The sequence below is a fragment of the Poecilia formosa genome, unplaced genomic scaffold (genome assembly GCF_000485575.1).
Source record: "Poecilia formosa unplaced genomic scaffold, Poecilia_formosa-5.1.2 Scaffold319, whole genome shotgun sequence".
Classification (NCBI taxonomy): domain Eukaryota; kingdom Metazoa; phylum Chordata; class Actinopteri; order Cyprinodontiformes; family Poeciliidae; genus Poecilia; species Poecilia formosa.
This window is the reverse complement of record NW_006800258.1, coordinates 222743-237594: the sequence shown is the minus strand read 5'-3', so window position 1 is coordinate 237594 and position 14852 is coordinate 222743. Positions and strand designations below refer to the sequence as shown.

The window sequence follows — 14852 nt, the reverse complement described above, 5'->3', positions numbered from 1 at the left end:
ATGCTTTCCTGACTTAATATTAAAGATACAAAAAATGCAAATAAACATATAATTTAATTCCTTTTGTAATTTAAAGAAAACATTTTATTGAATAAAATGCAACAGCAGCATTCCTTTAGTGAACACTTGATTATATACAGCAAAGGAAATATCTCCAGCTAAAAAATACTTTTGCTCAACATCAGTGCAGTGTAGGCGTGATATTTTTGATCAAATGTGGATATCAAACGGTATTTAATAGTAGACTTTTTTCTTTTTTTTTAACCAAGTGAAGCTAAAACTCCCACTTGAGGAATTCTTTGTAGAAAATATTTACAGTTATTTTTTTATCTTCAATGGAAATTGTATTTATTTTTCTACAGTTTTGGGTTATTTACTGCTCTGACTGTGTCGTTCTATCAGTAAAATGACTTCTTCTAGAGTCTGTATACTCTAGTTGACGATGACTTCAATAATTGATTGATGATGATTACTTACATCAATCTGATTAATTGCTTCAGCCTGACTGCAGTTCAGACAGAAAAAACTTCTTCTGTAACTTTGGAAACCTGCCTCTAAGGAAGCCTGAGCTTATGGTTCTGTGAGGAGGTTATGTGTAGTCAATAACTTCCCTGCTCTTAACAATCTGAGATGATTGATTTTAGATAAACACATATTTCTCTTCCCTCAATTTGTTTTTTTCCCTCCTTTTGAAATGTTGCAAAAAAATATTTTCAAGTCTTCTGGACTTTGACATTTTGACACATGAATAAGCTTTGGTCCAAACTATTCCATGGTAGCTCTGGGTGCATGTTTAGGATTGTTATTGTTTTGCATCTTCTCTGTCACTTTTAGTTCTTTGGAACAGCTAAATAGCATTTTCTTTCCAAAATAAAAGCATACTAAGAGATACCTAGTGCAGGAAAGATATTAACAGCTTGTAACCTCTCTGCAGAACTCCATCTTGAAAAGGTTTGAATTATTCCTTTAAAGATGTCACAGGGGAAACACATGTATTCTCTGAATAACAAAGACCGATTGTTGCAAATATTTTTCTTACTCTGTCAATTCTCTAACAGTGCATGATCATTTCTGGAGCTGCTTTATTTTGAAACCTGCTATTCCTCAACTGCACCCAGTTCCAATACACAGGTTTTACATTAAGACGCTGGACGTTTCGGAGCAGGTTCTGATCAGAAACAGAGACGGCGGCTGATATTAGAAATCACAGCGATGACTCACTCTGCGACACGCGGACCAGCTCGGCCACGTTCCACACCCCTGAAGTCACGAAGCAGTCCTGGAAACTCAAGTGGCCTGCGTGAAAGACGGGAGAAACACGTGTGCATCGTCAGTGCGGCTCGTCTGCTGGATGCAAAAACACCAAACATGGATGAAGTTTCAGGGACATTCGAGACGACGGCGGTAGAAGAGGAAACGGCGGACAGGCTGCTTTTTTTTTTTTGCTGTAACCCAATTTGGTAAAATGTGTTTTCTATAAAGTTAGAGGTTCCAACGTTCCTGAATGTTGACATTCTAACATGCACATCTAATCAGCTCCAATAGGTGGGTATAATCTCCAAACATACATCTATATGCTGCGTTACACATTGTGTAATGACTTCTTCATGTACAATGCCTTCCAGAGCCCTTCATTTCAACCACAAACCAGTTTCATACTAGAGAACTTTGACTGAAAGTGATAAAGAAGCAACTAATGCCTTTAATTGTACATATAATAATAAATGTGAACATAATATAGCACATTGAGATAAGATATGATTGTTGCAAACTGAAATTTTTAACTAGAACACTCGATTCTGGTAATAAAAAAATGTAAATGAAATACCTAGAATTTTCAGAAGTTGCACATTCCTAGATTTAGCACTTTTTTCCAGAATTTTCATTCAATAATCTTGTCAAAATTTCATAACAAAATTACAATAAAGTACCAATATTTTTTTAGTTCTAAATTTTTTGTCAAAAATGTTTCACCCAATTGACGAAAATGTATCCATCTTCTTTTTTTTTTTAAAGTTTTAAAATTTTTTTTTATTTTTTATTTTAAACCTAAAAATAGACACAAAATGGTGGCTCTTTAAAACTTTAACAGTTAATAGTCAGTTCTGTCCTCCTTCGCTCTGTCAAAGTTTCAAAAACTTTTATGCGTTTGTTTTGCTGAACGAGACACAAGTTGGCTGATTCCTCTCGGCACTTTTACTAGGAACATCAAGGAGGGTGGTCCGTCTCTAAACGATGGAAAAGGTCCTGATACCTTAGAATGATGTCAAGCCAGATAAAAAGTTACTTCCTGTCCAAAATACATTCATTTCTGATATATAGCATAATCCATAGTGTGACATAGTTGGTTGATACTCCATTAACACAAATCATTATCAATAAACATAGACTGGGAACCAGAGGCACTGACGGAGCCATCTTCTCTCTGATCCTTTTGGTGTCTGAGGTAAGTCGTTTAGTTTCCTGCTGAAGTTCTGTCCGGTCTGACCCAACTGGTCATTTTGATCTAAACCACAGAGTCTCAGCTGATTTTCCTCACACTTAAAAAAGTATTCATACCTTTCTGGGCCCCCCTCCTGCATGATAAGTTTCCTATTTTACCCATTTCCCACTCAAGAGAGCATTCCCACCACATGATACTGCCACCACCATGTTTCACATTGGGGTTTTGTATTCAGAGTGAAGTTAGTTTTTATTGACATTGTGTCCAGGCCAAACAGTTCTACTTTGGTCTCATCTGCCCGGAGCAGTGGTGTCACAAATTGTAGAAAGCGGAACATACAAAAGTACAAGACAGGCCCAGAAATTCTACATTTTTTGGGTTGATTCTTTATTCGTGTTGCAAGATTTGCTTTCGAGTCAAAGCAGGTCAATATTTGTAGCTTTAGTTGCTCCAAAATCAAGATGAATGCAAAAAACTTTAGGACTGGTACTCTAGTTTTTGGTCCTAATTTTTTCAAGAAGATGTAAAAGATGAAAAAAAGTTACAAATGCATCAACAACTTTTCTTGTCAGATTTGTCCCCGGGTTGTACTTGGACTAGAACACCTTGTTCCACATGCTTGCTCCATTGCCTTCATGCCTTCCTTCAACAAGTGCTTTCTTCGACCCTCTCTTCCAAAAAAAAAACAAACAAAAAAACTCTTTTCGCCTGAGGTGTGGATCTCTGCAGAGCTTCCAGAGGCGCCTCGACTGTTTAACGCTCTACTTGGTAAGTCTAAAGTTGTTCCAAACGCTAACCCTCATTGGTCTTTATGATTTTGTTTGTTCACTAAAATTCTCTAGCAATGGTCCTCACAAACTAGATTAAACCACAGGACTAATTCAGTGACTAATTCTCTTCTTCTACATTTCATCCATCGGTTCTTCTGTCCATCAAGCGCTCCCTCCCCTCCTTTCATTTTCTATACACTTCCTCCGTTTTCCTCTCCTCGCTCTCCCTCTCTCGCTACCTCGTCCGCAGGTTAACCGCAGCAGGGGCAGCGCATGAGGTCAGCGCTCGGCTCAGCGTCGACCATGTGGTTCCCATCTTCCAATAACGTCAGTGTGATTTATGAGCGGCCCACCGCAAGCCGAGCCCGGCCCCCTCCACGGTACAGTACCGTCAACTTTCCTTGCCATAATAAACGTAGCCCCAAATCTGCCCAAACACACTAACACACGGAGAGGACTGCGTGGTGGTGGTGGGGAGGTGTGTGAACATGTGCTCGCCTCTTTTCAGCATCAGAATAGTTTTTTCCAAGATTGCTTGCGTGCGATTAAAGCACAGTACACTTACCGTTTGCTGGGGGTTTGACGTCTGTGTCTCCTTGCTGGTTTGAACTGTCTGATTGTCCTGATTGTTCTGAAAAAGACAAAGAAAGAGAGAGAGAAAACGGGTTACTTCGTCGATTGCTACCAAGGTTAAAGGTTCTCTTTAAAGACTTTGATAAGAAATAGCTTAAAGCCAGAAGCAGATCTCCACCTGAGCTGAATTTCAGCTCGAAACCAATAGATGCCAAAACAATGTCAGTCTCTCCTTCTGGACTCCGTCTAAGCGGAACAGAACTTTGAGTTTTTATAGAAGTGTTTTAGCGCACTTTTCTCACGTTGTAGGGGAGAAAAAACACCTACGAAAATATAGACACACACCATCTCAGTTTCGGTCCTGTGTAGGAGGGACGAAATGCTTAAAAAATGTGAGACAGTGTTTAGTTTTTACATGGAAGTTGATGGATCTGTGGGGGGGTTGAGGGAGGTTTTGACCTACGCTCTCAGCATCGGCCTCTTCCAAGAAATGCTGCACACATTCTGGGTCTTGCTTAGAACAGGGGTCAGCAACCTTTACAATCCTTACATCCATTTTTTTCACTTGGACGCAGTAAATTTGTCTAGAGTCGTAAATTCTCCACAACAAGCTTTGACCTATTAAGCTTGACCTTAATAGGTCAAGCTTTGACCTATTAAGGTCAAAGCTTGTTGTGCTTTATAGACACCTGCTAAAGAAAGTTTGTTTATTCCATGGTTGCAGAAGCAAGATGTTCTGTTTTACAGTAAGGAAATACCTTTACCGTAATGTCAAGTTATTAGGAACCTTAAATGATAGTGTTTTTTGAACATTTACTATTTGTAGAAAACAAAGAGAAGAAGATATACTTTGATGCCTAATGACCTTTTTAACCATCGGCCATTTTGTTGTACATAAAAAATCAGCTAAAATTACCTGTTGTTATTACTTATATACTTACATGCTTATGTTTGTGCTAATCTTCTTTATTGCTATTTGAGCTGACAAAAATATTTTGAGAATTTCCCTTTTTAGACCTGAGCAAATTAAACTAAAACAAAGATGTTAAACACCAGGCCTGGTTAGGATACTGGATCAGTTCCACTCACATCCAGGCATCAGACATTGTTCTATGGATGTTTAGACAGCAATAATCTTGTTTTTTCTTTCTCCGTTCAATGAAAATTTGCTTGGGAGAAGATAATTTTGAGTCAAAGTTATGACAACCCCCTGTGTTTTCTGTTTGTGATTAGACAAAGATAATTTTTTTCCCTCACTTTACCTTTATAATGTAAATAAGATTGGACATTGTTACATTCTGTGGCTCTGACAAATGGGAAAACGTAGTTCCGTTGTCGACTTGTAAAGCATGCATTTTTAAATTTTGTGTCTAACTTGGATTGAGTCTTGTGTTTAAGTCGACCTCAGCGTCCATCGAGGCATGCAGGAGTGCATGAACTGCCTACTTCAGCAAGTTTTCCTTGGCCCCCCGAGGGTTGCCATTCTTCCTCAGATGTGTAATGCAGCCTTGTTAAGTTTTATGGTCATATCATATATGCTATTTAGGCCAATTATCCCACAGTGCTTAGCTTTTAAGAGTGCCTTGAGCCAACACTTCTTAGGCAGAGCGTGACCTCCCTTCCAGCCAGCGTCAGGCCCCTCAATCTCAACATCTCCTAAGCCTAAATCGGAGCCCTGATCTTGGGTGGCAGCAGCACATGCCAGCAAACTGCTGCCCCATTCAGGCCATCTGCCCGTTGCCAAAATTAAGAAAACAAAAGGAGACACAAAATCACTGCATCATCCGTTGGCCAAACAAAAAAAAAAAGGAGAATGGCTTGAGGATGGGGTTTCTTCTTTCTTTTTTTCTAACACAAAACACTCCTGTTTCATTCTACGGTAGTAAGAGTCCAACTTCACGTCTTTCTCCCACAACGTCTCTCATAGTCGTTGTGTCTCTGATCCTGTGTCTCTCCCGTGCTGTCGCTCCGTGGAATCCTGGCAGCCATCTTAGGGCTTGGCAGCCATTTTAGGTTTGGCGGTACCCGTGCATTCCTGCTAGCTGACGGCACACCCACACATACACACAAAAACACACTCAGATGCTTAGCTCGCTCTCTCTTGCACACAGCCCCAATGGTCTTAAAGATAAAAAGACCTACAGAGGATATGCAATGCTAATGGAGTAAGGATATGAACCGCTGGGATGTTTCTCTGCAGTCCTGTGAGTGTCCTATGCACTTACAGTCTGTCATAGATGGCAGTCAAGTTGAGCAGAGCAACCGGACCTACTTGAACAAGAGAAAGATGATGCTTCTCTCTGCAACGGAATCTGTTAAAACCTTTGAAACCCCAAGGCTCCCAAGCTATCGTCCGTACACTTTGTGACAGCTCCCAAGCCAAAATTCAGTGCCCAGTTGTCATGACAACTCAGATGGCACTGTACACTTAAAGTCCCTAATGATGAGTGGTTGTTGAAGCCTGTGTGTGCATATGTGTCAGTGTTTGGCCTCGCAATTAGTCGAAATGGAGATAATAATATAGCTTACTGGCACGAGCTCAACTTGTTGTTTTGTTTAATATCTCTTGGCAGCAAGCAGACCGGGAGCTCAGTGTGCTACACTATCACAAGGCTGATTTTATTACTATATGAGTTGTTTTCCATTTGAGGGTCTTAAAACTCCTCGTGGTGTAAATCAAAGATCCTAACATGGCTCTATGAACTTTTCTGCCTCCCTTGGCAACTTGAAGACTATAAGGTACATGTGCTTAAGTGGGGGATTGTAAGACAAATGTATATATTAGCTGATGTTTGAGAAATGTTGTATCACAGTTTGAGTCTTTCTCTTGGTTCGTCCAACGATGCAAATCATTTACCGTTTGAATATTCAAAACTTGAATTTAGTCAATGGGCTTTAGAGCTTCCTGGATCTTAGAATAACAGAATTGCTTGACCCAGTCTCAGTTGACTACTGCCTCGTTTCTGCTGAGAGGTACGGCACGGGTAATTGCGGTTTGTTACCCAACCGTTCAATTTTAAGCCTATAGGACTGTGGTACGGTACAGCAATAGAACTACTAGTGTCACACAACACAGTCCATTGACTGAGGGACAGAAAAACATCACCGCTTAGGACAAGTACGAGAAATACTAGCGTGTCACTTATGTCGCTGTACTCAAGAGAAAGTCCAACTGGCGCTGGAAACACTGTCCTGCATACACTAAACCATAAAATAGTGTACTGAACCGCTCTGACCCATGCTGTACCGTTCAATGGAAACGAGGCATATGGTAATTAAATCACCTGGAGGGTTTTACAACAGTAATGAGATCCAGATATGTAACTTAAACTGTTATGTTGCAGGATAAAATATGAGTCCTAGTTCTCTTCAATACTATAGAAGAGTGGTACCTGATTTGGGACCTTGTACTGAATGTATTCAAAAGAAATGTAAGGGAGAAAATTTTAGGAAATGTGTTTTCTTTATAAGAGAAAATATATCTGTGACACTTCAATCAAAATATTACAGGATTACAGCACCTATTGTCCAACCTATCTTTAGAGCTATATCGATTTTTATTGGACATAATGAGCAAGTCAACACCACAAGTCTTCAAGCTGAGTATATGTAAATTTCTAAAGGTTTCTAAGAGTTTTGAAGATAAAAATGGGAGGGGAAGTACTGTTGGGATGTAGGAATGATGCACTGTTCAAGACAGCTATAAACCTGAGGGGAGCAACACACCGTGCCCGAGTTGTATTATATCCAAGTTAGTAGTGACATTGCTACAACATGCCTTCCAAAAGTACTTTTCTGTTCTTTTAGTTGGACCTTGAACATGATCCTACCTGAATAAAGGGTTTGTCTGGACCCAGACTGGTTGGAGGATTTCCACAGAAGTATGTTCTGATCACCCTATTCTGGCTGTTCCCTGCCTCTAACTCATTGACTGCTGGGTAAAGTGGGAAAATGGATAATTGGATGACTGGACGGACAGATGGGTTAATCCTCCTTACATCTTACATGGTCAGACACAAAATCAAAATTTTCTCTGTGCAAACTCTTGAGCAGTCATACCCAAAAAGATCACAGAAGAGGTTCAGAGACTGTGTGGATAAGGACAGGGTTGGTTTGACAGAGTGGGAAGTTAAGGATAGGATATGATGTAGGCAGCTGTGTTGAAGCTCAGGAGTGTGTTGTTGTAGAATTGGGTTTGTCTTTGTTATTTATAAATTTAATATACACAAGCTGATTTTCTCTTGCTGTGAGATCTCACAAAAAAAACTGATATTTCTTAAAGACTGTCTCCCGAATCACAAGTGGTAATATGTGACTTTATCAGGAGAGTGTATGCTACTGTTACTGGGCTCAAATACAAAAGTGAGAGACATGAGCTTGACACCTCGTGATTGTTTTTGTGGAACTTTTCTTTATGTATAAAAAAGTATATTTTTAGTTTTCCATAAAAAATACAACTAAATTCCTGCAGTCATGAACCTACTAAAGTCATTTTCTTTAACTTTTTATAAGCCTGGTGGGCTACCAGGCTGTATTTGTGCCCCCACCAGGTTAAGCATTGCTTATTTATTTAAGTCTTTTTAAAATGTTTGCATTTTTTAAGAATTTTATTGTAGAGCATAATAGAAAAATTAAAAACAAAATGCATCTTGGGAAGCTGTTGTCCTTAGCTTACTTCATACCTAACTAATTGGTATGCTGAGGGTCATTATTCATTTGGAAGTCCATTTTCCTCAACCTTCAAAGTCATGGCTGATGTATGGAGATGTTGCTTCAATATTTCAGCAATAATATATATATTTTTTGATGGCATAAATGTTAGCCAATCTCCCCCACAACATGATATCCCACAGATGAATGTGGCTCCTTCAGACATCTGCAAATCATAACCAAGGATGGACCAGACTTGCGGATGTTCACAATTCTCTCGACTGATTTCTAGAGGTTTTCCCACAATGCCACATAAGGAAGGATGTGCCTTTGTGGTATTGTCCTAAACTACATCCACAGCTCTGCCTCCACTTGATCAAGATTTTAAGATTGAACCTGTCAAAAGCTTAAAAAGACAGGACCTCATCATCTGTGCTCCTTTTTTCAAATTCTTTAATGATCTAAATGTATTTAAACTTCTGGCTGTTTAAGTTTACTCCTTTTTTCTTCTTCCTAACGACACTCCTCCCTACTTCCATATGCGTATGAAATATTTTCTGTGTTAGTCCTTGGCACAGTTACAAATAAATAAATATATATTGTGGCTGAGCTCAAAAGGTGCCTGTACGGCAGTAATTGTGAGCACGGAGCATGACGGTTCCAATAATCGGAGATGCTTCACTCTCAGGGCAAACAATAGAGAAGCTGTGTATTATTATATTATTATATATGCTCTATAGACCACCTGCTGGAAGAAATCACTGCCAGCAGGCCTCAATCCCCACAAGCCCCTTTGTGCGCGCCCACACCGACAGCGCACGCCTGACACCGGCTAAGGCGTGTGTAACCACGTTTATTTAACGTTCAAGTGCTCGTGCTGAGCACACACACACACGCACGCACACATGCACACTCACACATACACACACACACACGAAATGTTCAAATACAGATGAATCACCCTTATCTCCTGCACACAGTCGCCCCAAGGCCCTCTGCACATGCCCCACCGGAGATAATGCACCACACACACCATCAAATACACTATCCAGTCTCTCTAATCACACACACATACACAATGTGATTTCATTTCAGTGCCTGGTCAACATACTATACAGTAACTACTGATATACTCCAGGACTGCGCACACATTTATCACACTGAGGATGCAGACAGAGGCTAATAACTCACACCCAGGGCTAATGTACACACACTTGAAAGTCAAAAGTTACGCAATCGCTCTGCTCTCAGCTAACGCACGTGAGCGAGAGGACGCTCAAACGAATCCGCGTTTACACTGGCGTCAATCATTATGAGACACTTCAACGTAAAAATCACACACACGCTCAGAGCGCCACCGCCAAGCTAATGGAACTGTTTGCCGCCTGTGTGTGCGCTCACGCTCACGTACGAGAGCGCAAAGTACAAGTTTTGCTAATTTACCGAGCAGTCTGGAGTGTTTGTTTGGGCATCGCAAGGCGAGCAAACAGGCAGCGTGTAATTTAATGTGAACAAAGAGAGAGGGGCTTCTGCAGACTGTTGACAGCCTATAAAAATCCCCTTTCCCCCGTTGTAGGACGGAAGATTTAATCATGGCAGCTTTTGATGTGGAATTGACAGCAGAAATGACCAAAGCGGTATTTTTCACAATTGGCTAACGCTAGCATCTATCACAATCATTCCGTTCAGTCAGAATCTACTTTATTTTTCTGTAATTCACTTGGGACCTGTGGTAAAATACCACGACTCCCCCTTCCCCTACTCAGATTAATGCAACAACAACAACAACAAAAAATCTGAGAGACGGTATTTTTAGCAAGGACAGAAGGTGCATAAAATACATGGAGCAGCTGTCCAGATGTAGCAAAAACATCTATGAGTCATGTGTGCGTTTCTAACAGTGTGTGCGTGTTGGTGTGTGATGGCAGATGAACGACAGAGGGGGATTGGTCTTTTTAATAGATTGCTTCGGTTTAATAAAGTAGATGACTTATGGATTTAAATGTTGTTTAGGCAGTAATAAATTGAGAGGAGCTAAGTACACAGAGATCAACAAACAGTAATTAGCTTGGAAACTACAATGAGTTTCAACGGTTTTCTCAATGCTGAAAACAGTCTGAAGCAAAGAGAATAAAGAAATGTAACGCTCTCTCAATTTGGAAGATCTAATGTTTGTCACCAACATCAAGCACAAAATCAAATATGGCTACTGCTTGCACACAACTTTGTGAAAGTTGCATGAATAAATAAAGATGATGTTGAGATATTCATGGGCGTCTTAACTGTTTCAACTATTTTAATAGTCCAAAACCAACTATACCTTGTGCAAAATATGCTGGTAGAAATTGGTGAATTTTCCACAAATAATTTGGAGTTAAGTTCAGCAAATAAATCTGTGGATAAGTGATTCTGAACTGCCAAAATCCACTGTAAAAGTAAACAGCACTCTTCAGTGTGGTAGTTGTTACTGTGTAAAGAAAACTCATTTTCCCCCATGGTATGTCAGCAGGTCATTTTCCATGTTTACAGTTTTGATTATTTTACAGGAAGAATGGAGAGAAGCAGCTTCTTAATTTTTATAATTACAGTTCTTAGAGACAAAATGGAACAGAAATTCAAATAGCTTCTTGCATCCTGAGTCTTTATTTTTTAAGCACATTACTGAGCATGGAAATAGTTGGTCTTGATTGTTCTTCACTGAGGAACAACTTTCACAATGAAGATTTGTTGTGGTGAACTCGATCTGCCAGCATTTAGTATAAGTTCATTGTTGAAAACGGTCGTACATCGATCTTTTCAGAAAAGTCTGATAAGGAAGGAGACTGAATAATAGCAAAAAAGGGAATTTTAGACTATTTGTGCTCCGCATTTCTTAAAAACAGTACCAGTGTCTGTCTTCTGTTCGTGATCTAACCTATTGTTTTTCATTGCCTGCTGCTTGTTTGGCGCCACCCTTTGGATGGGAGTAGTAACATTCCTGTCTTCATTCATCATCTGAGCAGTCACAAACATCTGGGCTCTAGTGAGCAGGAACAGAAAAAATTTTACATCACATCTGTTGAGGTATGAATTGGGTTTTATACGACAGAAATAACTCATCCAACAGTGACCTGAAGTTTTACGACGTAGTTGTTAAAGAAATCCATGCAAGATGGCCGTAAATTTGGCCTCACTATTGCTTCTGAATATGACACGAACATGACCTCTGAGGTAAATAAAACCTACAAAAGCCACTGTCTGGTCAATATTAATGCAGTGTTTTTGATGTTTAAACACTGTAGCAATATGTGCTTTTTCTGAACTACTAGCTCATTTGTTGATAAGCTTAATGAGGAACAAAATTACAAATGCACTCAATATTCTCCCTGCATTTCTCACCACTTTCTAGTTGGAATATGAGAGGTTGGTGATTTATTACAGCTTCCTGGCTTGGCATAAGTCTCCTGGGGGGGCAGGCCTTTTGAAATAGAAACCAACTTCAATCGAAACAGGACGAACACATGTGAATGGCTTTTCAAAATTAGAGTTTTAGGGCTTCAAAAGTCTTTCATGTTTCTATTTTATGTAGGATGCCAACAACCCAGAAGTTTAGTAAAAAAAAAAGAAAGAAAAAAAAAGAAAAAGAATGCGTACATCTTGCACAGATTTGATGGGTAATATACTTGCAGCCTCCAGCTGGTGACCCTTTGGACTCGCGCTATGTCTCCACCCTCCGTCTGTGGTGTCATTTAAGGATAGCTCCTCCAGACACGGTTCAGTTCACAGTCAAATGATAGGGGGCCTCTTCCAGTGACTGCTCTAGAGGTCGGCATACAGATCTACCACTGTTCTCTCTCTCCTTCATCTCCACCTCGCTTCTGACTCGAGAGCTGTAACCTTCAGCTTTGTCGCCTGCTTTTGCCTTCTCCTCCTCCTCCATCTCTTCTGTTTCTTGTATGAAAAGCGGCATTCAGGTCCAACCCTGCCGTATGTGGGAATCGATGACCTCAGGCTTGGGGTTAAAGTGGGAATGCGGCTGAGGTGTTACATTCATCTCCACCCAGTCATCATCGGAGAGGCATAAAAATAGGCATGAGCCGATATGAGATTCTCACGGTATCTTAGCCTTCAAAAAGATACCAGATGTTTCATAGCACTGATACAAAGATTTAAATCAAAGATATGTAACAAGAACTTATTGCTTCTATTTAAATCAGAAAAGAGACAAATATTGCTACAATAGCTAAAATAATGAAACATACAAGAAACAAAAAATAAATCTGATCATTTTAAGTTATAACGTGAATTATTATTTTTGATTTTAAATAAAGAATGACCAAATTTAACAGAAATATTTTCATATATCCAAATATATCTTTGGGGTAAGGGCTGTTTTCCCACCTGATAGTCCAGTATAAACTCCAGTAAACAAATATTTGGTGTTGTTAAAAAATACAAAATGTTTCAAAATGCAACATTTGTAACATTTTCAACTGGTGTGATTCGCTTTCATTTTGTCAAACAAAACAAAACCCCTGGAAAATTCTGTTCCCCCCCCTCTCCCCTGTGTTGGTGCTGTACCAAGAGCCACTGAAAGAAACAACACAAATGCCTGTGAAAAAAACAGAGCACAACTTCCTTCTTCATGAAATGTAAACCAAAACTCTGGCATCAGATTTTAGAGGTTGTAAGATTTCTACTTTGTCTTTGGCAAAAGGGCATGGTCCATTTCTGCTGCTAGCGCAAGACACACGTAATTGTTTTGGTTTTCTTTACCCAGAATGCCTTGCCCTATAGTCTGCTTCCTGCTTTCGGAGAGCTGTCCTGTCCACTTGACATTCACTACCTTATTCTGTTCTCCTTTCAACTGGTAAAAACTACGATCACTTTCTCTTGCACTGAAAAAACTTCACACCATAGAAACAATGAAAATGAAAACTGTAACGTGCAAAATTCTAACCTCTCTAAATCTCATGCCTTGAAATACTGCAGATTATGACTAAAGTCACACTCTGTCTTTTGATCTCAGACAGGTGTTTAGCAGAAAGGAGCCAGCACTTTCTGATAAGTGTGTGTGTGAGTTTAAGTGTACATAAGGATCTCTTCCTTCCACCCGCACTTCCACCCATCCAGCAGCCTCTGGATAAAGAAACCAAACAGCCTCCCCAATTGGGTTTCGCTTAAGAGGTTTATCGGTATGTTGCTAAACATTCTGACCTTTTTTTTCATCTTTAATGCGCTTAAAATGTTCCTAACCCTCCTAATCCCCACGGCTATCCCACACAGATGTTCACCCGGCTCTTTTATTGGACTTCATTTCAAGCTCTTCCTCCCCGCCCCCCTGAGTTTAGCAATTCTTTTTCAGAAAACTACATCTGATTACTCTGCCATTAAGCTCCTCCCCTTTCAATCTTCTACTAGTAAATCTTGATGAGAGGCCTGGTCTTTAAGTCACAGGGGGTCCTTATTGAATGCTGTAGCTCTGAAACTCTGGTGTGTCTGCTTGCGATTGTGTGTACTTATACATTACATATAGAGGACCATATTAACCAACAAAAGGAGGTCATTTATGGAAAGCAAGGACATTTTCCTTACTTTTTTTCCTGAGTTCTACTGCGCTCTACTAGCGAGGTGTAAAGGTATGATGTGAATGTTTTTGGTAATAGTTGGGGAAAATGTCTGAAACATTGACCAGCATATTTGATGTGTATTGATGTTTCATAATGTAAAGCACTTTGAACTGCCTAGTTGCTGAAATGTGGTAGACAAATAAACTTGACTGATTAATTGGGCTGGGCTATAAAAAACAGAAAGGAAGTCAGTACAAAGTGCTCGCACAAACACACAAACATCCTTGTAATTTTATGATCTAAGTTCGAGGACTTCCATTCATTTTAATTACTGCATGTATGCCCAATTCAGAGTCTTACCCTACAACCAAGCTAAGCTCAATTCATACCTTAGTCCTACACCTAACCCAAAAACAGAATTTCTCCTTTGGTCCCCACAGGAACACTGTGTCCCCACAACATATGTGTTAGAAACATTGTCCTTACAATGTAATAAATACAAGAGTGTGTGTGGTGATGGTGTGTGATAACTTCTGTTCCAGTGGCCCTGGATGTTTCATGGGAATTTGTGTCATTAGATAATGCCCAGTTAAGTGTAACAAGATAATAACAGGGATGGGGAGACCATTGTGGTTATTCCTGCTGAGCTAGTTGGACATCTGGAACAGCCACTTAAGACTCAACACACTGAGTCATATGGTGCTGTATAACTGTGCTTGAGAGACTGTGTTTTGGAACTTTCATTAAGATGATTCAACCCTCTATTTTTGAATAATTTTCCACACAGGCTCGGATCTTTCTGTACAATCTCTGCTTGTTTTCGCTGTGCATGCCTGGCTTGTACTCCGTTTTCCCCTCACAGTCAAA

At 39.9% G+C, this 14852-nt stretch overlaps 1 protein-coding gene across 21 annotated transcripts in view; it reads right to left on the bottom strand.

Annotated features, from left to right (window-relative positions):
- The window catches only part of nfixb (nuclear factor I/Xb), a 200417-nt gene that overhangs the window by 39240 nt on the left and 146325 nt on the right, over positions 1–14852 (bottom strand). For all 21 annotated transcript variants that reach the window (XM_016661218.1, XM_016661220.1, XM_016661230.1 and 18 more), the window contains 2 exons: positions 3779–3844; positions 1222–1296 (listed from right to left, as the gene is read on the bottom strand). In XM_016661218.1, coding sequence (XP_016516704.1) covers positions 1222–1296; positions 3779–3844 — 141 coding nt within the window. The remainder of the gene's footprint in view (positions 1–1221; positions 1297–3778; positions 3845–14852) is intronic.